The sequence below is a fragment of the Dermacentor albipictus genome, chromosome 7, assembly GCF_038994185.2.
Source record: "Dermacentor albipictus isolate Rhodes 1998 colony chromosome 7, USDA_Dalb.pri_finalv2, whole genome shotgun sequence".
In the NCBI taxonomy this organism is placed as follows: Eukaryota; Metazoa; Arthropoda; class Arachnida; order Ixodida; family Ixodidae; genus Dermacentor; species Dermacentor albipictus.
In genome coordinates, this window is record NC_091827.1 from 86,419,811 (window position 1) to 86,443,561 (window position 23,751).

At 48.6% G+C, this 23,751-nt stretch overlaps 2 protein-coding genes across 6 annotated transcripts in view; one reads left to right on the top strand and one right to left on the bottom strand.

The window, feature by feature from the left end:
* The window catches only part of LOC135899672 (NPC intracellular cholesterol transporter 1-like), a 74,580-nt gene extending 68,343 nt beyond the window's left edge, over positions 1 to 6,237 (bottom strand). For 3 of the 5 annotated variants that reach the window (XM_065428990.1, XM_065428992.1, XM_065428991.1), the window contains exon 1: positions 6,103 to 6,237. The gene's annotated coding sequence lies outside the window, so the exon portion shown is untranslated. The remainder of the gene's footprint in view (positions 1 to 6,102) is intronic. The other 2 variants (XM_065428993.1, XM_070522428.1) reach the window with 2 other exon arrangements.
* The window catches only part of LOC135899671 (malate dehydrogenase, cytoplasmic-like), a 46,769-nt gene extending 40,321 nt beyond the window's left edge, over positions 1 to 6,448 (top strand). The window contains exons 7-8 of the mRNA XM_065428989.1: positions 4,142 to 4,255; positions 6,113 to 6,448. Of these exons, the coding sequence (XP_065285061.1) occupies positions 4,142 to 4,255; positions 6,113 to 6,325 (327 nt within the window). The 3' untranslated portion in view covers positions 6,326 to 6,448. The remainder of the gene's footprint in view (positions 1 to 4,141; positions 4,256 to 6,112) is intronic.
* The last annotated feature ends 17,303 nt before the right edge of the window (positions 6,449 to 23,751 follow it).

Below are 23,751 nucleotides of genomic sequence, written 5' to 3' on the forward strand. Positions count from 1 at the left end.
CAATAAGACTAGGATTCTGGGTTTTTGGATCCATCATCAGAGGCGCGTACAACACGGCCCTGGGTCTCCCTGTCACCACCTCAAACGAGAAGTTAGCGGCCCTCGGAATCCACAACACCTTCGCTGAGCTGTCGGACGCGGTTATGGCTTCGCAAAAGGCCAGACTACAGAACACGGCGGCGGGTAGAGCCATCCTCCACCGGACCGGAACGGCAACGGAACTCTATGCCCTCGATGGGCAACGATCACTCCCGCCTGAGGTCAGAGGCAACATCAAGGCGAACCCGATACCGAAGCACATGATTCATGAACTCCATAAAGGACGACGCAAGGCTCGCGTCGACAGACAGCGCCGACAATTCAAGGGTGACCCGTACGTAACGTACGTGGACGTGGCGGCGTACCCTGTGGGGGGCCTTTTCGCGGTAGCCGCCGTGAACGGGAGAGACAACTCCTTGACTCTCGCGGCCTCCGTGAGGGCAGAGACCCCAGCTGCGGCTGAGACCATAGCCGCGGCGCTGGTAATAAAGCAAGAAGACAGGGTAGGCAGGGAAGTCCATGTCGTTACCGACTCGCAACAGGCCTGCCGTAACTTTACGAACGGACGAACACCGCTGCTGGCGGCTCAGATTCTAGGCCCGAGGCTGCAAGAATACCATCAAATCACGTGGACGCCGGGTCACGCGGGTCTGGAGGGGAACGAAAGGGCGAACGCCCTAGCTCGAGCGCTAATCAACCGAGCGGGGCAAGACCAATTGTCTCATCAATCCCCACCCTTTACCTTCATGCCCCTGCCTTCCAATTATTGCGACCGACTGGAGATCCAGCGACTCAACCGCAGGATTTATCCCCCGCCTCACAAAAAGCTCAGCACTGAAGATGCCGTAGCTCTTCGACTTATACAGACCAACACATTTCAAACCTACACAGATACAGTAAAATGTTCCCACATACATATCGCGGCATCTGCCCCTGGTGCGGCGACACACGCCCTACACTCTTTCACATCTCGTGGGGGTGCGAGGGCAAACCTCAACACTTAAAGACGCCTAGCACGTCATTTGAGCGGTGGGAGGTACAGCTGACCGGCGATACCCTGGCGGGACAAGAAGCTCTCGTCCAGCAAGTACGTCGAACAGCCACGGCCTGTGGAGTCCTGGAATGAGGACCCCACCCACTCGACCTCAAGAGCAACCACCTCGATGGTCCGAATAAATGTTTTTTCTCTCTCTCTCTCTCTGTCCGTCACGAAAGACAATAAATGGCTCATACCCCCTTAAAGGGACACTAAAGGCAAATGTTATCGCGAATAGAGCCTTAATAATCGAGAAGTTCAGGTAAATTCAGGACATGATTAGAGACTCCCTCGGGACATTCAACTACTTGCCCGATTACGAAAGCGCTCCTCAGCTAAGTTTTGCCACTCATACTCAATCACTTGTTGCAAAAAGCATGCTATTCTTGTAGTATAAGACGAAATAAAACGCTACTTGTCCAGTTCTATTTCATTTTTAGAAAAAAGAACTAATTGATATTACCCTTGACAACGACTCGTGCGGTCTAAAGGTTTCACTTTCGCTCGACTCTGCGCCGCCCACGAATCCGCATTTCAGTAGTTTCGTTATAGCATATACTGCCGCGCTGCACTCTTATATGTACACCCTTCGAGGCTTATCTTGCCATACAACAATACTCGACATCTGTCTTGTCCACATTTCCTTTCTTTAACGTTGCGAGCCCGGTATTTCCAAGTCCCAAACGGCATGCGCGTTATTAGCATGACAGAGCATTCTCGACAGGAAAGTAACGAGCGCAGCGTTTTCAAAAAGGGAAACGCAATCAAGACAGGTGACGACTATCTTTGTATGGCAACATAAGCCCCAAAGGGTGTAAATTTGTTTGACAGTGTGGTTTTGCTGGCTTGCGAAACTCGCACAAACTGCAAGTATAGCAGAGAATTTCATTTCCATGTGATATCGCGGAATGCCCGAATGGTCTACGCCACTTGACCAAAAAGCAGCTGCAACGACGAATCCATTGGTCTGTCTTGGCTAGGTGCCGCCGTCTGTCGGCCGCCGTTTTAATCACCGAAAGCAGCAAAGGGCGGTGATGGCGTATGCAACGTCACCACTCCTCCGTTGGGTTACGGGAGATTTCAGTTATTAAAAAGGTATTCGGACCCTTCGGATGCAATTTTCTCGTAAACTAAGTCTTTTCTTGGCACGAAACGAGCGTTGCGAGGTTTCTGGAAAGGTATTCAAACAGTCCATATCTACTTAGTATTTCCCTTTAGTGCCCCTTTAAGCAATAGTTCATAACCCACAAACGCGGCCTCCCCATTACGACGACCAAAGAGGAGTGAAACTCCACGCTAGAATGTTGAGCAACAACAGAGCCAGCTGTGGAAGACGACGATGCTCGAGCCATTCCTGATGATGATAATTTTTGCACAACGGAGCCAGCTGTGGAAGAAGACCACGACGACGAACGCGCAAGCAGTGGCACTAGCGCGTGTCCGAGGTTGGCGCCAAGAATTTTTTATTGATAAATAGCCTTTGAAGCGAGCCGGAGCTTAAAAATGGGGAATGCTTCTGCGTAGTTGGCCTCCGAAACGTGCGAGAACTTGTTCGCATAATTGCTTCACTGCTACAGATGCGATACTGGACTGTCTCCACCTTCATAGGCAACTCCGCACTGTGACTCCTGTTGCAGAATATCTCAAAGTAACCCGCACTATATAGGCAGTAACGTCTGTCGTGCTTTCAGGAGGCAAAAACGGAGATGGTTCACAGATAGAACGAGTCTAAGAACTGTTCAGTTACCTAGTCAGTGTGTCTTCGAATAAAAACAAATGAGGGTTCGTTTCTGAGTCGGGGTGCGCCTTTCTCTTCGTAGTTAGCTGATCCGTGTGATAAGGTAGTCTGCGTCTCATCAATGGCGCTTGTTCATGCTGCCAGTACGCAGTACTCGAGGTGGGTTCCCGGCTTGGGAACACAACAGACACCTGCCTTCCGTAGGAGTGCTCAAAACGTGGTGAAAGGTGCGAAGTAAATGACAACCAATCGGACCAAGCTGCGTTTCTTCCAGTAGGTTTCCGAAATTTCACAAGGGTTTTCTTTGGAGCAAGGTCACTTTTTTTGTGTAAATGCATGATTTGGAAGCGAATCGAGCTACTTGTAAAGGAATTTGACTGTGTGCACAGTGTCAAATCGCAAACTAGCGTCGCTGTGGCCAGGCCGAATGCTTCAAATCTGGAAAGAACGCTGTTTTCAGTTGCTTATAAATTTCTTGCGAGCAAATAAACTGATAACTCACCTCGCTGAATGGGAAAATAGCGTCTTCTGCTTACACCACTCAAAGCATGCTATCAAAGCGATATGTCGCCTCGCGGCATAACATTTGTCATGATCAACTTCAGTCCTTCCGAGCTATGATTCTTGCTACCAGTGCCTACGGACAAAAGTACATTAGCGAGAATATTTCTGGTACTTAAGGCATTAGTAACAGTAATGCTGGACAGAAAGCTAAGCTAACCAAACCGAATGAGACGTAAGCGTACATCACTAATTCAGTTAGGCACCTTCCTAAACAAAGTACACTCCTCGAATTGAAAGGCCAGCTACGTATTTAAAATATATAAATAGAAACCAACGGTCTACAGGCCGGCAGAAAAGAAGTCACCCCGAGGGAAGTGCTTCGAAAACACCACTATAACGTCAGTAATTTTTTTTTCCAATGCGCAAGCTTGCTATCCATGTCGCTCCCCATTGCTCATCGTCTGCTACTTTTCGGAAACGATGGAATGATGATTTGCTGTCTTTCCACTACGATCCGCTACAGAAAAATTTTTTCCACATCCATTTTTTTTTCGAGCTTGTACGCGACGGCATCACGATTATTTTAGAGCTACGAGGCCACGTTGCAGCACAGGCTGTGATGCGAAAACCTGCGGCTGAACCTAGATCGGCTGGTTCTCGGTGCGGCCGCTAGGGGGCGAGCATTCAGTTGCAGTCACGAATATAGCTACCGACTTCGCGTCTGTTGGTCACATCTATTTGAACCCATGCGTATTTGGTGCCTTTTAATCATTGTGTAAACTGATGTCAATTGAGTTGCCGTTTTCGTCGCCTACCACGTGCAGGCCGTGCAGAAACGCGGTTTTGCAGTGTTGGCTGCGCGCAAACAGTCCAGTGGAATCACTACAGCCTGCGCAGCAGCGGATCAGTTGCACGACTGGTGGCAAGGAACCCCTGAGGTTAGTGCTATCTGTAGTCAATAGCAAACGCGAAGGGAAATAACTTGGGAATCTCATTCCAGCCTTTTAAAGCTCTAGCACTTCATTTTGCCGAATGATCGGGTGAGCGGACTTCAATACGGCGTTTATTTGGTCAATCGGTTCAGGTTTCTTCAAAGGAAAATTCAACTGAGATCCAAGTCCAAGACAGCTGAGTTTGGATTTTTTGTGAGAAAAATTCAGCTGCAATTTAACTACAATAAATTTCTCTGTACAAATGCATGTGACACGGAGTGTGGGTTTCTTGCGACAAAAGTTCAACTACCATGCAACTTCAATTTCTTTCTTCAAACGTATATCAGACACTCCTTGTGGAAACTACAAAACCAAGTTAGTGAAACTTGTCACGTTTAAAGGAATGTGTTCTTTATTTTGCCGATGATTGGAGAAAGATTGCCAAAATCGGCAACTCGGAAAAAAAATGACACAACCGATTTTATTGCTCTCACTCCAAGCAAAAACAGTTCATACAAATCTTTAAACAGTGTCAGCCAGTAGGCCCCACGTTGGGCGCCAAAATATGGCCTCAGCGCAATGGCTGGCTATAAATAGAATTCGTAAACAAAAAAATAACTTCAAAGTACGAGTCCAGAAATTAATAGTTTGGGCACTTATCGTATGCGGAAACAGGCTGATAGTAATATCAGCCCGCCTCTGTTGGCCTCCCAACAACAACAACAAAGAATGAAATAAAGGAGCTCATGGACATGAACAGGCGCAAACCTCGTGCTGTAATATCAATAAATTGCTTTGTTAGCGCTGTCGGTAGTATGCAATAGAGCCGCGCCTTCCTTCATTTGTCAATGTGTTTTTCTGCTCAAGCTTTCTGATACAGTTCTTCAGCAAAGACCAGTTGAAGCCGTACTTAACTTAAATATGTGCTTTTCTCCTTACACATTTTGTAATTTGCGCTCTGTAATTACGACGCATAGCTGTAATCGCTACTCTTTTTTCTGGATCACTGGTTGCGGCAGTTTTATTAGTCCATGAGTAAAATGCACCTGTAGCTGTTAATCAATAGATATGGCTCTCTCCTGTTGCGCACGTGGCCATCAATTCGATTTGCTGCCGCGACGGCTGCATTTTGATGGAGGCGAAATGCGTGAATGCTCGTCTACGTGGATTGGCTGCAAGCAAACCAAAATTAATCTATGCGCTTTTACTATGCCGCCTGTCAGTATTCTGTGCCACTATTGATACCTTGTATCCCATAAAATACGAAAAATGCAGTTTGACTTTATGAATAAGTAGCGATTGTCTCCAAGCTTATTAGATCTTCGCTATGATGCGCAACAAATATCGCAGCTTGATTCTTCACGCTTGCTACGAACGTCTCGTTCCTATTATCACCGTTCCGTGTTGCTAAAACAAGCGCACCAAATTCAGCTGTCCTAAGTCTAAGTAAACAAATCGAGGATGCCTACGCACGAAAGGGAATGGAAGAATAAACGAGGGGTTCGATTTTTAATTAGATATAATCACTTTAAGTCAAGGAACAATGAAGCCCAAGAAAAGCATGTGGCAACTTAAATGCGGTGTTTAACTGCAACTTAGAATTGATAAGGAGACGGAAATGAAAGCGAATGAAAAAACTTCTTGATGCATGGTGTGAGCCGAACACACGACTCACGCGTACAGCGCCAAGTTGTTTTTCTCACCCAATTTAGTTTCATTTTTCCTGATCGTTCCAACATTGCAATAAAAGCACTGCTAATTTACCATAAGCTATTCTTGGCATCATTGTCTATTGGCTTCACATATTTCTGTAAAGAATGCTGATCCTGCAACGGGAGGAGTGGGCAACTCACGTCTTTGCAGGGCGAGTGGGTGTCCATGGCGGTGATGAGTGACGGCTCGTACGGCGCGCCACGCGGAGTGGTCTTCAGCTTCCCAGTTAGGATCGATGCTCACCGTCGCTGGCACATCGTGGGCGGGCTCGTGCTGTCGGACTTTGCCAAGAAAAGGATTCTAGCCTCGGGCAAGGAGCTCGTCGACGAACGAAACGACGCTCTAGCTATCTGCAAGGACTGAGGGCCGAGCACCCATGCATACGTACATAGCACGCTCTGAAAGTTCAGCGTTTCCTTCTTCACTCAGGTCTCGCCACCAGCCGCTTTATCTACTATCAAGCATAAGAGGCTTTTGTTTAATCTATCTCTGTCCGTGGACTCCTGAGTCAAGGCGCGCACTGTGGCACCGACAGTCACGCCGCAGAAGTTTGCTAAAGGCACTGTAGTTACAGAGCACAAATGTACTCTAGTGTGTAAAGCTGACGGGCCCTTACACTTTCTATTATTGTGATAGCAATTATAAGGACACTCCAGGCGCATTTCCGCCATCGGCATCACCGTGATGTCCCGCATAACGTGCAAGTGCGATAACATCGGGACCCCGCGCCGTATGCAGTGGGTGAGGGTGATAGAGTTCGACAATGTGCCGAGGATGATTACTCTATCTCACGCGCGCCGCGTTCCACCGCGCGCAAGGCACCAGGGGCGGGGCCTTCTACTCCGGCGGCGGCTGCGTATGTCATGGCGGCCGCACGTGCCCTATTTTGAAAGCGATCTGCGAGAGGCACAGATTGCGCCGAGTGCCTATAGCTTAGTGCACGCTGTGTTCTCGCCGCTTAGTTCGCGTTGAAGCGAGAGGCAGCACGAAGGTCAAGTCGCTCGCTGCTGCTGGCGCGCGCTTCTTCACGCTAGCATTTCCGACAGCGAGTTTCCGCGGTCATCGAGTGAGATGTGTTCACGTTTTCTAGCGGGCGCATGACACCATGCTTGTTAATTTACTTAGTAAGCGAGTGTTTACAAATTTATAGGGCCTATAAAACCACTGTTGTCCCTTCGTACTGCTGTATAATAATTTTAATCGCTATCGCTGCTTCGCCTTTCGGGAGAAACTGCGACTTCTTTAACTGCATTTTATTGCAGTATCAACTGTATGAACACTCCAGGAGGATTCCCACCGTCGGCGTTGGCGTCGCCGTGAGGTTCTGTATAGAGTCCAAGTGCGATAAGATCGCTGCCACGTGCCTTATGCTGTAGGTGCGAGGGAAAGCGCGCGAAGGGGGAGCCGAGAACGATGGTAGCTTGATGCGGCAGCGTCTCCTCGCGTGCGCACAGAAGGAAGGCGCGGAGGATGCACGCGCACTTTTCGCGCGCACGAGGAGAGGGGGCAAGGTTGCGCACGTCTCCGCTTCTACTCCGGCGGCCGCGGCGCATGGGGCGGCTGCGCGTCTTATCTTGGAGGTAATCTGCAGTGGCTTCGAAGGCTGGTCGACCGGAGATAGCTGATGTCTCCGCGCACGCCGTGTTTTAGCGCATCACGCTTGCGTTGGAAGGAGAGGCAGCGCCAAGGCGAATTCGCTCGCCGCTGCTGCCGCTCTTCATCACATTACGCCAGCGTTTCGACAACGAGTGTCCTCGGTCATCGAGGGAGATGTATTCGTGCCTTCCCGTGCGCGCGTGACACCGTGCTTCTTAATTTAGTCAGTAAGCGAATGTTTGCAGCAGTTCATACGGCTAATAACCCTGCCGAACTTACTGTGTGTAGCTCTCTAATAATTTGCCATAGCAATCAATGCTTTAGGCGAAATTGCGTCTTCTTTTTTTCATTTCAAGTAGACAGTGATGTTATAGTATAGGTAACTGTTTTACGCAACACAGCGCTACCCTGCAAGCCCAAGACAACGATAGCCTTCATCACCAATTAAAGAATGTGAGGAGTGATATGCCTAGTTTTCAAGCAGAAAATGTTTTACGACCTTGGCGTTCTTTAAGAAAAAAAGAAGTCGGCGAGAAATGTATGACTGCAACAGGAGCGCTAATCCTTAACCAAGGCTGCAGATATATCTTAAAGAAAGGTATACCTTTAAAGGGTCGCGCTGCTAAGAGTTGTACGCACCTGATTCAAGGAAAAAAACTTCAATTTCGCTCATTATTTAACTGTGCAACGTATATGATCACTTTGCGCTCACAGAACAAGTAAGCTGATAACGCAGTAAACGCTTTTAGCAGCAGAACGCGTCCTGCTGCCATAAGGCACCAGAGTCACGAGAGGCCCTGCCTCTTTTTCTTTTGCTTCCTTACCCTCAGCATGTAAGCCTTGTGCTCACCTCACCCTCGTACTCACCTTGTAAAGTTTACCCCTCTCCCTTACCCTTCATGCGGGATTCTCCTCCCGCCCTTACTCAACCTCGCCCTCAAAGAGCAATAATGTAATGGCCGAAAAAACACTTAATTTCTTGCGTTTACTGCGTTATCAGGTTACTCGTGCTGCGAGCGCAAAATTATCATATACGTTGCACTGTTAAATAATGACAGAAATTGAAGCTCTTTTCCCTAAATCAGCTACGTCAATCCTTAGCCAGGGCTGCTCACGATATAGGACAGCTGACCAGCAAGTGGACCACGAAGCCGCGTGAATACGAGTCGGTTATTGTTGTTCAACTACGAAAAAGCTCTATTGCCTTTTTCCAGGGAGCATGCATTTCTGAACAGTCGTACTATAACCATTTCATACTAGAGCTAGCCAGATATTTTACATAGCGCACACGTTAGGATTCACTGAAATCTGCAGATCAGTACAGCTTTACAATGACAATAAAAGTGTCATTTGTAACTGTACTTTTGTGATACCCGAAAAACATGCACACGTTCCACGATATCCGTTCTTTTCAGCCAAAATATCGAGATGAAAAGGCAAGATGTACTGGAATGTCGGCCGGCAGCTGCATAGCCAAAATTTTACATCATTCTTTTTTCAATCCTGTGCTTGTGACCCCTCTGACGTGCGAAGATAAAGAGAGAATAAAATGCTCACGCAGGAAGAACTGGCGCCGTGTCTTTTATTTTCCAGATATTGTTTACGCAAAAAAAGTGCGGTTTCAAATTAAGTCCAACTCTACAAGTTTCACGTCACTCAGGCACCCTGCGTGATGCGCGGGAAAGAGACGAGGGAAAAGTCAGTATATGGTGATTTCATTTTTACGGGTAATCAGTAAATTCATGACAGGGATGTTCATAACTTAAATCATTACAATTTACGCACCCGATGACCATTTACTTACTTTAGTAATAGCGTGTATCAACGGGCAAAGAAATGTATTTTTGACAAGGGGTATAAACCTGAAGGAAAGCGGGAAGCCGATACAGAAATCAGCTACAACAAACGCTAAAGCAGCCGCGTCGGCGTGGAGAAAGGGTAGCCGTGTCATTGCAGCATTAGAGGAAAATTTTGCTGTCGCTTGACAGCCAAAATCTGCCGACGAGGCCATCGGCAGATGTGGCACACAGTGGCACACTGCACCACTGTCGCAGTGTGCCACTGGCTGTGTGTCGCACTTCAGTGACAAAACAATTATGCAGATCCAACGCACACCTTGCAATCTATGTGAAGCGGAACATTAGTGATCCAATCAAGTGCTATAACTTTGGCCATTTGAATCCCGCGTCTACGATCTAAAGGAAAATGCCACGTGCGAATCTGCACCTTCGTATACCGTGCTACGTAATGTGACACTGCAGCCATCATCTCAGAAAGCTAGTTGCTGTTGGCAATGTAGAATTATACGTGCAACTGTGCCGTCGTGATTAGAGCATCGGACTGTGTGCTGGGGAACCGATGCTCGATCCCACCATCGGGCACGCGATCCGTTTCTTTTTTTTCAGCTCTGGGATATTCGTCACCCTGGAGCACCCTGGTACACCCTGGTGCACCCACTAGCCACGGTTGCTACTGTGCGGGAGAGTTCACAAAGAAATGCTTTAAAATTTATCCGGCGCTGGGCGGAATGAAAGCTGCGTTCAGGCAATCTTGTCTGAATATACGTACGCTCAGACACGCGCCATGCGCGCCATGCAACGTGTCCATGCAACGTGTCCAGACGCGGATGCGCGAGAGAAGGGTCCCGGATGCAGACACGCCTCATGCGTACGACGCGTTTCGGCGGCGGAAATACGATGCGTCACCCACACCGCTACAACGATAATGCATAGTGATGTTTGCAGAACCGAAGATCTTGGGAGCCTGGCCTCACAATTCATTAGCCTAGAAAGCAGTTCGAGCGCTTCTTCACTACCTGAAGGCAACATACTTGAGTGCCCGACTATAGACATCCTGCACCTAACTTAGTGCATGTGCAAGTGCGGTATAGACTCATGTTTTCTCTCTCTCTTTCACTCCACATTTCCCCCCCCCACGTGTAGGGTAGCAAACTGGACTCAGTCCGGTTAAGCTCCCTGCCTTTCCTCCTTCCCTTCTCTCTCTCTCTCTCATATTGATGTCGGCATTTATCGTGGGACGGGTTCTGCCGAATTTTGAAGCGCGTTCCTTTAGTGTTATAGCGAATTGCTCATATTCAGACATGGTGATCGAAGTACGTCTCTACAAAAGAACTTAAAAGCACAGCAATTAAGGAACCTTCTGTGATATTCTTTAAGATAAACAAAAGCTGCATAGCCATCTGTAAATTCTTAAGAGACATGTTTGGAATAACATTGCCAATAACATTGAAAATGGTGCCCTCAATATATGTATTCAAAAAAATGCGCTTAGATAATTTCTTCTAAATAGTTGTTTTTTTTATTGCCTACTGAAGTTAATCTTGTGTTTGTTCATGTTATCACCTAAGAAATTGTGTGGCCTCATTTATTTGAATTTGTCTTCTAAAACTCTTTTATGTTTGCATATTTTTATTCCTACGAATAGTTGCACGCACTTTTGTATATATTTGTCAATGAGTTGTCTAATTCTTTTCAGTGTCTCTCTTTTTTCCTTTTTAATGTTTGATTACGCGTTATAGAGTTACATAGTCTAGATCGCTCTTGTAACTGTATATTTCTGTATTAGATTACATTTTATAATTTTCGTTGCTGCATGCATAATTTTCACTACATTACTAAACAACAAAGTGTCCCGTTACAGTCTTTCACTGTGGGACCCTTGTTTGAATGCATTTATCCGACCTTGTATATTTTAAATAAACTTAATAAACGTTCTGTTTTTTTTCATTAATGTGCATTTGCCTTGAGAGATTATTAGTAACGTGAATACCTGTGTGCAAAGCGACGGACTTAGAAAGAAAAGAGTTTTAATTTCGTAGGTAAATGTGCTAAAAATAATAGATATAATATGAAAATATCTTCATTGTACCTTTACCGATAAGTTTTTAGCTAGTGATAACACTCTGAAGATGCATTAGTCTATTTGAAGTGAAAGGGGATCGCTGGGTTTTAGTTGTTTGACGATCACTCACGTAGTCTTCAACAAAAGCCTTAACTGGCGATCAAGGCCAGCAATTACTCTGCCCGAGTATCTCTTACAATGTTACCCCGGCAAGTCACCACACGCATTCTGGGGAGTTACAACGTAAAGCTGTTCCAAACTCTTATATTCTAATTCTCCAATCAGCCCTCCGCTATTGGTCGAAAACTTTTTTGGAACACCCCCACTTCGCCTGTCTGTCACGCGACAGCAATAAAACCACGATAGCTCCCCATCTGACATTACGTGTACACACTGAGTATGCATGACTGGACAGAAGAAAAGAGAAATAGTTTTTTCTTTTATTCGACGCCTTTTCGCCATTAGCCCTCGCCTATTGGTCAAAAGTTTTCGGACTGCACACACTTCACCTGCCTGTCACGCGACGTCACAAAACCGCGAAAACTTACCGCGTCAAAGCGACGTGTACGCGTTAAAGAGGCATTAATATGCCGAACAAAACTGAATTTTTTTCTGAACAGCCGCCGGCTGCCCCGTTCCGAAGGGAATAAAAGATGACTGCCGCCGATCGCTCAGGCACTGGCTACTCGCACCTACAGGAGAGCATGGATTTACTTGCGCACAATAAAACCTTTTACGTGGCCGTGTAGCGTTTTAGAGCACCTTCGGCAAGTTTACGACTTCGCTCTGCCAACTCTTCTTAGCTGAGGATCCGTTATAGCGGCACTCTTATGCTATGTTCAGACTACGTTCGTAAGGCGCCGATTTTTCGTAACATGCGTAAACGGAAGCGCAACAAGCGTATGCGTCTAGTTCAGACTGCGAACGTAAAGGTACCAAAGTGCGCAATTCACGCGAAAATCGTGGGTGAGAGTGTTAAAGGGTCGGCAACATTTACGACTGTGATATTACCACCGTTGCGACACAGCCAATGACCGATAAGCTTTCGGTTTTCAACAACCGGTGACGACACTTCCGTCCTCCCGTCTGCAGACAGCTCCGGGGGCGCTATTCTGGACATTCCGCCATTTTCTTCGTTGCGTGACGTAGGCGCGACGCAAACAAAATGGCGCTGGTGGCCCAGTTTTGCTTACGTAACGTGACGCCAACTTGACGTTTCGCCTAAGAAACTGAAATGAAGACACTGAATGTAGCGTTATCGGTAAAGCAAAACAGTTTTCCTTCGCAGTAAAAATAAAGCAGCTATCTCAAAGCGTATGATTGTTCCGTCGAAAACGCTTCGCGCTTCCGTCGTCTGCTGCGTACAAGCCTCGCTTCCTAGCTTCAATGGCTAGGATGCGTGTCCCCGGAAAATGCAATGAGTCATCGCATGTTGGCGCCAACGCGCTTGTTTTCTTGCTTGAGACAACATACGCGACCTACCAGTGGTGATGCGCGCACGTTCTAGGCCACGATATCGCTATTTCGTGAAACGCAAGTGACTTAGCCCGACTCGGCTGGCTGAGAGACGGCCGAATATCACCGATAGCGTTGCGGGCGCCAGAGATAACCACTAGCGCGACGCAAGCGCCGGCGCTGCCATCTCTTGTTCATTTCGCTGGTTACTCGCACCGCGGGAGGAAACTTCAAGGCGCCGCCTTGTGTACATTTCTTTTTATAAATTAGAAAGAGGCCGTTGTCATAACGTCTGATTGTGCGAAAAGGCATTAATCTCAATTGCAATACAAATGCAGCAGTGAAAAGTGGACAACATTGCTGAAAGTTTGCTATGTTCAACCAATATTATTTTGTATAAACGCGTTCTTTAAATAAATGATGGCCCGAAACACAAATGCCAACACCACCCGAGAGCGATGCAAATACTATGAGCACGCGTTATGAACAAAAGATTTTCGTCGCGACAAACGATGGGGAAAATGTGGCGATACGCATTCCTCTCGGCTGCCATTGCATATGGCTGCTCATTAGCATAATTCGCGTGGCTCGTCGCAGCAAAAATTATGGCGGAACATCTCAGCAATGGCGGCCCAGTGCAACGTCACGCATCGTCAAAATGACGATTACGAAACAGCCCTTCCTGTGACGCTCCTCACGAGATATTCCTTCAGCCAATCAGCAAGCTGGCATGGCGCATATCTTGGATCGCCACCACATATTCGCGCAATTGTAGATGCATTGCACTGGCTTCTGCACGCTACCGCTCACATTCTTTTTGAAGCGCTAACATCACAATATATCTGCCAAGGACCACAAAAATGTATTAGTCCATAAAATTTGCAGCTCCACGTCACGTTTCGTCATCTTGATGAAAACGCAAAATTGCATTTTGCAATACTTCCGCTTCCCGGCACAAATTTCAAAACACGTGACCTCTCGACAGCCAATCAGAGAGTAAACATGGCGGATAATGGCGGCCGTGCAGCCGCCATGCGTGTCCAGAATAGAGCCCCGGTAGAGAGTACTAGCTCCGGGCGCGGGAAGTGCCATTCCACCATTCCGTGCGCACGATTAGGTTGGCTGTGTTCGCGAAAGTTTGTGCAGTGCGCCTTGCGAGACTGTTTTCAGTTCATGTGGTTTATCCGCTGAGGAAATCGATGGCCGCAGGTGCGTGCTCCGATCTTCGATGAGTGGTCGCACTAGGTTTTCAAGGAAGCGGAACTGCGGGGGCGACATGCGCATGAAGTTATGAAACATCGCAGCGTCACCAACTCGGAGCTTGGTGAAAAGGTTTTGAAAATCGCCGTCCACGGCCCTATCGAGAAATACTTGCCGCACCCAAACCCTTCTGCGTCGCCTTCGTCGTCTTTGGGCGATTGAATACATGACTATAAGTTTGTTTTGAGCGTGAATTTCTTCGATCTCGGCCAGCGCTCGCATGTTGACAGGAGTCATATTGGACCGCTGGTGACGTCGATTCTGCAGCTTCAAATTTGATTGGCCTGTTGTAAAAGCCGTAATTTACGCAGCAGTACATGTGAACAAAGGTGCCGGCTTAACTGCCGTAACGTTTTTTACAGCCGTTACGTTCGATACGCCGAAAGAGCTGTTACGCGCGTTACGACCGTAGTGTGAACATAGCTTTAGCCTTCCGTTGCGTGCAGCCGCAATTTCCGACCAACCACCGTCTAAGGGAAAGCGGACCAACCGCAGACGCCGGCACTACCTTCTTCATTCGGTTATCGATTTTCAGTGCACTGGCTCTGCCCCATCGAATCCCTCTCCACTTGAGCGTGCTCCTCGCTTCTTGGTAGCCAATTAGATAAGACAAGCCGCACCGTGTAGGCAATGTTATTCATTTTTAAAGCAAACAAAAGTGACTTCCTATAAACTATGAGAGCGGGTGACCACCCGATGCTTGCGTCGGCGGTTATGCAAATCTGACGTCAGGAGATGGGAGTAAAAACATATTGCAATTGTTTGACATTATAGGGCCCCTGTTCCAGAAGCTTACAGGGGATGCCGATCTGTGTATGGGTTTGTCTAATGCCGACAACAGTACTATTGTGATGGAAGCTAGCGCCACCACTGGTGGACCAGATGTACTCCCAGGGGGCGCACCGAACGCAGCGGCCACTCGGACATCAGAGGCACAAGAGATGCCGCCATGTTGGCTGTCTGTACATTTAGACAATAAACGCTGTTATTCTCATCATGACAACTGGCGACGAGGATTAATCAAGTTTGGAGCCGGGCGGTGAGAGGCGACCAGTCGCGATGGCAAAGTTGGAGCCATTTACAGGGGAAGGACACGAATGGGAGGAGTACGCGGAAGTGCTGGAGCAGCACTTCATCGCCAACAGCATCGCGGTTGACAAGCAGCGTGCGGTGTTTTTGAGTTCGTGTGGAAGATCGACGTACTCGTTGCTGCGACTTTTACTGGCACCTCGACGACCAAGTGATGTCCCGCTCACGGAAAGTCTGCAGTTGCTGACCAATCATTACGCACCGAAGCCGTCGGCGATAGTACAGCGGTATCATTTTCATTGCCGGACACAAAGGGATGGCGAAGCAGTCAAGGACTTCGTTGCGGAGCTGCGTAAGTTGGCGGACCCTTGTGCGTTCGGCGGGGAATTAGAAAACAACCTGAGGGACCGAATCGTGCATGGTATTCGGGACGAGGCAATGAGACGGCGCCTGCTTGAATAGTCTGAGCTAACACTGGACCGCGCTGTCAAGATCATTACCAGCATGGAAGCCGCCGTTTCTGGCGCCAAAATAATGACCGGCCAGGCGGATGGGGTGGCCATTAACCGAGTGTCGAGGACTGGCGAGGTTGTTGGTGATTGTTATCGCTGCGGCGAGCGGCACCACGAGCGGTCGTGCAGGTTCAGGAATCTGCGGTGTTTTTCTTGTCAGAAGAGGGGCCATGCAGCAAAGAAATGCACAAGTAGACAAGAACCGGGAACAAGTCTGCAAGGCACGGAACATAAAGATGGACGGCAGGGAGTCGGACTGGCCAGATCTCAACCTAGGCGTGCGGTGATGGTCGTGGACCCGGTAGACGCAGCATCCGACGACGGAACCGGAGAGACAGACGTTGGCAATTTGTGGTCTCTAGAGGGTGGTTCGACGAATGCCGCTGCTCCACAGTCTGACGTTGTGAATGTTCTGGAACCAAAGGTGCCCCCTATTTGCGCCACGGTACTTGTGGAAGGTCAGTCGCTACGCATGGAAGTTGATACGGGGGCCGTCTACTCGGTGATTGGTGAGGCGGAGTTCACGAGACTGTTTCCGGGGATGGCGCTGGAAAATTCCGACCTCAAGCTGAGAGGCTACTTCGGACATCAATCAGCGGTCGTGGGGAAGGCGACAGTGATTGCCAAATTCGGAGGAAAGCACGCTCGACTGCCGTTGTTCGTCGTCAAAGGCGGCTCGCGGGCCTTGCTGGGGAGGAACTGGGCAAAAGCTTTTGGTATGCCGCTCGACAGTCTGCTGAATGTGCACGCAGTCAATGACGTGAAGGACCTGGTAAGCCGATTCCCTGAAGTATTTTCAGAAGGCCTCGGTAACTTTGCCGGAGTGAAGGCCAAGATAAGAGTGCCAGAGGACGCAACACCACGTTTTTTCAGGCCGAGACCAGTACCATTTGCTCTGCAGGACATGGTGGCGCAGGAACTACAACGGTTGCAGCGAGAAGGTATCATCAGGCCAGTGCGCACTGCGGAATGGGCAGCGCCGTTGGTTCCAGTTCTGAAGAAGGACGGGAAAATCAGATTGTGCGGAGACTTCAAAGTCACGGTAAACCGGGCAGCAGATATCGAGACGTACCCAGTACCACGGGTCGAAGAAATCTGGGCACAGCTTGCGGGAGGCGTGACGTTCTCGAAGTTGGACCTTCGGGATGCATACCAGCAAGTGGAGTTGGATGAGGAGTCTAAGAAATTGATGACTATCAACACACAGCAGGGACTATTTCAGTACAACCGATTTCCATTCGGAGTGGCATCGGCACCTGCAATTTTCCAGCGCGAAATGGAGAGCCTGCTTCGCGGTTGCCGCCAGACTGTCGTGTATTTCGACGATATACTTGTGTCTGGGGTCTCCGAAGAGGACCATCGTAACAATCTGGAGGAAGTGCTGCGACGACTGAGTGGCGCAGGGTTAAGGTTGAAGCTCCAGAAATGCGTGTTCGAGGCAACAAGCGTGGAGTACCTGGGATATGTCATTGACAAGCATGGTCTGCACCCAGCACCTGAGAAGGTTGAGGCCATTGTACGAGCACCAGCCCCATCTGACACACGGGAGTTGCAGAGTTACCTCGGGCTCCTCAATTTTTACCGAAGATTTCTGCCGAACTTGTCAGCGGTGCTCCACCCATTGCACGTCTTGCTCAAGAAAGGCACGTCATGGCACTGGGGGGCCGAACAGGAAGCAGCGTTTGCTCAAAGTAAGCAGTTACTGACATCTGCAGAGGTGTTAGTTTATTATGACCCTAAGTTACCCCTATTACTGTGTTGTGATGCATCGCCTTATGGCATTGGAGTTGTGCTGGCACATCGGCTGCAGACCGGAGAGGAGAAGCCTGTAGCGTTCGCATCAAGACGACTAACGTCAGCTGAAAAGAACTACAGTCAGTTAGATAAGGAGGCGCTGGCAGTGGTGTTCGGTGTGCTAAAGTTTCACCAGTTTGTGTGGGGAAGGTCATTTGAAATTTTCACGGACCACAAACCGTTACTGGGACTTTTCGGCCATGAGAGCCGCATACCCCTTCAGAGTTCACCAAGGGTGCTGAGGTGGGCTCTGACACTGAGCGGCTACAACTACCGATTATGCTACAGACCAGGAGCAAGCTTGGGAAATGCAGACGCTTTGAGTAGGCTACCGCTTGCTAGGGCACCGCCGGAGGATTCCAGGATTCAGGATGTGTTCATGTTGGAAGGTGTGTACCCAGGTGTCCTCTCAGCAGCTGTGGTGGAGTCGGCAACCGATCAGGACCCAGTGTTAGCTCCCTTGCGTGCGGCGTTGTGGTCTGGAGAACACTTGCCACCAGGGCAAGAGTGGCGGCCTTTTGCAAACCGAATGGAGGAATTTTCGGTAATGGAGGGCTGTGTGCTACAAGGGAGCCGAGTGGTTGTTCCAGTATCACTAAGGGCGGCAGTGTTGGACCTTTTGCATGAGAGTCATCCTGGAGTGGAAAAAATGAAGTTGGTGGCCCGTAGTCATGTGTGGTGGCCAGGCATTGATGAGGACATCGCTATGAAGGTGGGCAGGTGCACGGTCTGCCAGGTACATCGGAAAGCTCCCAGGGCAATGCAGCAGGCGCCATGGCCATTCCCAGAGCGAGCGTGGTCTCGTCTACATGTTGATTTTGGTGGGCCGTTTCAAGGTGTGTACTTCTTAGTACTCGTGGATGCATACTCTAAATGGGTGGAAGTGGTCAGAGTGGCATCACCGTCGGCAGAGGCAACCATTGCATGCCTCCGCACCATCTTTGCTAGCCATAGATTACCGGATGTCGTCGTGAGCGACAATGGACCGGCCTTCACAAGTGCAACCTACAAGTTGTTCTTGGCTCGCAATGGGGTGCGTCGTATTTTGATCCCACCATACCATCCCTCATCCAATGGGGCTGCTGAAAGGGTCGTACAAACTGTAAAGGACAAGCTCAAGAAGACGCGGCCTGGGGATTTTGAATGTCGAATTGCTAGAATTCTGTTAGCATACAGAAGCACACCCCATGCCCTCACCGGTCGTTCCCCGGCTGAACTATTGATGGGTCGACGCCTGAAGACAGCGTTAGATTTGCTGAAACCAGACTTGCGCAGCAAGGTGCAATTCCGACAATTGCAGCAGAAGGTGCACAGTGATTTTGCTTCTAGGAGGGAACCAGCTTCCCATGTTGGTGACACTGTCTGGGCGAGGAACTTCAGGTCCGGCGCCAGGTGGGTGCCTGCAGTCGTCGGAGCAGCCACCAGTTCTTCATCAACTGAAGTGCAGTTGGCAGATGACACAGTGTGGAACCGACATGCAGACCACCTGCGGCGCCGCATCGGTGGCACAGACGACAGGCCTATACCTGGAAGAGGCAGCGGCGACGAGCATCAGACCCAAGCGCTCATGCAGCCATTATTGGACGACAAAGAAGCAACGACGCCAGTGCGTTCCGCCACTCTGGGATATGACGCGCAAACAAGTTTGCTACCTTGGCCGGCAGAACCAAGTGACCAAGCAAGTACCAGTCCTTCTGGCGCCCCAACTATTCCCCAGACACCGGTGATTCGGCGGTCGATCAGAGTGCGCCAACCCTTGCAACGGTATTCACCGTAGCTCGAACTTGGAGCGGAAGGGGTGTTGTGATGGAAGCTAGCGCCACCACTGGTGGACCAGATGTACTCCCAGGGGGCGCACCGAACGCAGCGGCCACTCGGACATCAGAGGCACAAGAGATGCCGCCATGTTGGCTGTCTGTACATTTAGACAATAAACGCTGTTATTCTCATCATGACAAGTATGATGATAACGGCGTGATAGTCATGGCATGACCGACGATGGAATGACAATGATGGAGTCATGACGATTGGGGCATTGTGTTCCTGCTGCAGTTCCTGCTTATTCATCTTTTAAACTCTTCCATTTCAGTGATTTCATCACAACTTTTGCAATGTTCACTTGAAATAAGATGGTCGAGAACATATATTTCTTATTCACTTGGTTCATTATGCCTACATGGAGCAATTTTCGCATTTTAGAGCAGGTATTGAATGCAATGCCCAGACATGTTCTCAACCTGCTTCAGTGAAAGGTAGCTGCTAACGTATGAATGATCATAAATCAGCTGTGTTTTTAGAAAGTGCCTTCGTGTTATGCAATGCATAACGCTGCACTCTCTTCTTGCACTGATTTTCTGACATGTAACTCCAAGAAATGAAGTCATTTGCATCACCTAGCTATTACGAGACTGAATCGTGTAATTTATTCAAGCGAAAAATTAATCTGATGAAAACTTCAAGAATGATGCTGAGCAACACAAATAAGTTAAGGGATGTTAATTTCATTAAAGCTGCGTGCCTCATTGAAATCCTGCATTGAGAATTATTTTATGCCAGTCAGCGCACAAAAATTTGTTTATTTATGATTTTCTTTTCCTTTACTTTCTTTGTTCAGTGCGTATATACGAAGCAACAGATACTGGCTTGTTTTTCTTTGCATTAGCAAATTACAGTAATCGTATACGGTCGCCTTCCCTTAATTCGATTTGGCGGGACCAACAAAACTGTTCGAATTATCCGGCTAATCGAAAAAAGAAAAGGCAGAAAAATTAAGGAGCCTTTTCACTCTGTGAAGGCGGGTGACCAGCGAAGCTGTAGCACACATGATTAGACAAGGACACATATATTTATTTCCAACATTTGGGTATGGTGGCTTTGTGATTACTGTGATATAAGTTTATTGGTTGGCTAAAACCTGAGACTTGGCCGAATCTTGGCCTATGTTAAATGTATACACGGCCGTTTTTCAGTAGTTGAGTGACTTGGACTGGTGTGGCACTTCAAACAAACTCTTCTAGCACAAATTAAGAACTATTTTTTGTCTGGTTTAGAAATGTCCACATTGAAGTCTCCAACGATGATCACAGGTGTAGTGTCATCACGGCTAACACATGCAAAGTGCGTGGTCATGAGCTCCTGGATATCACACTTGGGTCTGCCTGGAGATATATGCACCGTAGATATCACAATTCCGTTTTTCGTTTGTGCGGCACAGACATTTCACGCAGTCGGTGGCATTGTCGTGTTGGGATGCAAGGATGTATGGATGTACCTAGACTTACATACAGTACCAATACATGCCGTACATAAATTTTGTCCTTTGCGCTTATGGAAATTCGTCCGCTCGTGAGTCCATGTGCTGGTCACAAACGATTCTAGTATATCCATCGACTTGAAACAATGCATCTTGCTTATTTCATTTATTATTATTTGATATTATTACGGGCGGAGTGCTTGAAGGCTACTTCGCCTCCGCTGAGGGTCGTCGCGGTATTGCACTGCCTCCGGGATCGGCCCACATTTCAACCCACGGACGCAACAAATGTATTAGGGGGTTGAGGTATGCAGGTTCGCTGTAAAACACCAAAACTTGCCGTTAATATATGCTTGGCAGTTTTTGTCTTTAAAGTTATCTTTGCCACAGTATAGACGTGTTATGCGGAGAAGTATATGAGGGGGGAAAAGGGGTCACTGTTACGGGACATGGGACGTGTTCCTTAATTTGCACACGCGCACGCACCCAGCACCTAGAGACCTAATAGGTTTATCGTCAGGCCTTCAGTGTTACAGAAATATCCTTGCTCTTTTTGTGTGTTTAAACGTTCTCCTCGACGTTCTAAGCTTAATTTTACCGCCTTCCTTTTCGCTAAGTTTCCCAAAACAGATGGTTCTCTCTCCGATTTTCGGTGCACGGCGCGTGCGAGCACGTATAATTAAGGAACGCGTACTAGACCCCGTTAACAGTCTCCTATGCGTACGAGACACGCATGCATGGCGGGCGAAACGAGGTCTCAAATCGCCACAGAGTCAGAAACGGCTCTGAATAGCTGCCAGTATGCTTATTAGGCGTCTAGGTGCTCGTACTGTGACCGGAGATGGCGCTTGCGCGCCTGTATAATTAAGAGACGTGTACAACGTCCCTTGACAGTGGCCCCTTTCCATTATTGATATGCTTCGCCGCAACAGTTTAGGTATGCTTCCGGCATAAAACATGTGTATTGCGGCGAAGGTGACAAATAAGGTTTGACCAATTTGGCGATAACCAATGTTGACATAGCAAAAAAAAAAAACACGTAAGCTTGGGCTCATAGAACTCCATGGGCGCCGGCCGGGACCTTCGATGGGGGTCTAAATAACACAAAAATTGAATTAACGAGAGCTGAATAAAGGGGTCTTGTCTTGACTTGTCCTTTTGAATATCTCAGCTTATATTTAATGTGCACGGTTTGGACCCGATTTTTGAGAAGTACTTGACTGTTACAACTATGTGACGTATAATTACTCAGCACAGCTGGCAGATCCAAGCAGCAGCAGATTGGTACTTACCACAATAATGCAGATGAAATGGTATGTTTCAAAACTGTAGAAGTGGATGCCGAGTACATTGGAGGGAACCATACATGTCGAGGACCTGCAATCTATGCAGGAGTATTTTTTGTCTAGGTTGATTACTCACAAGTGGCGCTGATCATGAGAAAACTTACAGACGAATAAAAATGGGTTGGAGTGCATGCTGAAGGCATTACCAAATCCTGACTGAGAGCTTACCACTGTCTTTGCAAAGAAAAGTGTAAAACGATTGCATTCTACCGATGCTAACGTATGGGGAAAAAACTTGGAGGTTAACACAGAGGTTCGAGAATAAGTTAAAGGTCCCCTGACCAGGCCCTACAGCAAATTTCTTTACACGCTGGAAGTTGTTACGTGTCATCTAGGGAGCGTTTTGCCACAAAAAAAATTTCAAATAGGCGCAATAATAGCCAAGATATAAAAATTTCAGTACCGCGAACCCATCATTTCAGGAGGCAAGCTCCACTGCCAAGCGAGGGATTTTCTCCACTTGCCCTGTCTAGCCTCCGCAAGCAAAATTCCTTCCCTGCGTCCTCCCCACGGAGGAAGGAAACTAAGGAGAGGCCCTACCCCCTCCGCGCGCTAGGAGAAAAGTGTGGCGGAAATGACGTATAGGTTCTCATTTTTTTTGTTGCTTTTTTATTTTTTGTTGCATGGCCACGCCTTTTGGGCCACAATGGCGGCGTTGTTCTGATTTTTTGAGCGCTCACACGTGTTGCTCTGGTAGGTTTCGTGCCGTGGCAAAGGTGCTGTGTGGGCGGGTTTGCGTTAGTCACCGTGTCTTGTTGCGCTGTGTTACCTGCACCGTGCTCTGCCGGATGTTGCGCGAGCGCGCGCGCCCTCCGTGCGCGGAACCACGCGCAGCGCGGCGTGGTTTCGCGAAAGATATGTAAACAAGAGAGGAGGGTGGCACAAAAGGCGGAGCATCGCCTTGAGCAACGCCAACTTCTGGCTTCACTTTTGCTTCACAAAGAGTGACGTCAGGGCCTCTCCTTAGTTTCCTTCCTCCGTGGTCCTCCCATACGGGATCTCGACGATCACGTGACGTATACGCCACGGGCCCCGCCTTCATATTTTTTTTCTGCTCGCTTTTTGCGCCGCTGCGCACTTCCGGCTGACGGCATAGCGCGCGAGCTGTTGTGATTGTCTCCTTCCGCACAGCTACAGTGAACTAGAAGCTATTCAGTGCAACGAGCGGAGGGGGCTGCGCCTTGCGGCGTGTGTCACCCGCGGTGGCACCCGAAGCGGTGGCGCTGCCGTCGACCACTCTTGAAGGCGGCAGGTCTGGGCACGCAGTACCATTGCATTTCAGCGGTGTGTTTTGGTGGTGGCTTTTTGCTCTGTGCGGTTGTGCGTCGCAAGCGTTCTCTTGTGAATGCGGCCACTTGCATCAATGAGTGCAAAGCAACGTCTCAACCATTGCTACGCCCCAGGGTGTAGCACAGGATACGCCCGAACTAACAGTGCGAAGAAGCTATCGTTATTCAAGGCGCCTGCAGACCCGGAACGGAGGTGCACGTGGGAGAGAAACCTACATAGAGCCGACAAGCCGCTAACCACAGACTGCGCGGTATGTGAGCTGCATTTTGAGCAACGCTTCATTGTTCGGGACTATGTGCACCGTATAAATCGGGAGGAAGTTCGCATCCCACGCGGTACGCCTACGCTTACTCCGGACGCAGTCCCCACAATTTTGCCAAATCTGCCAGCTTA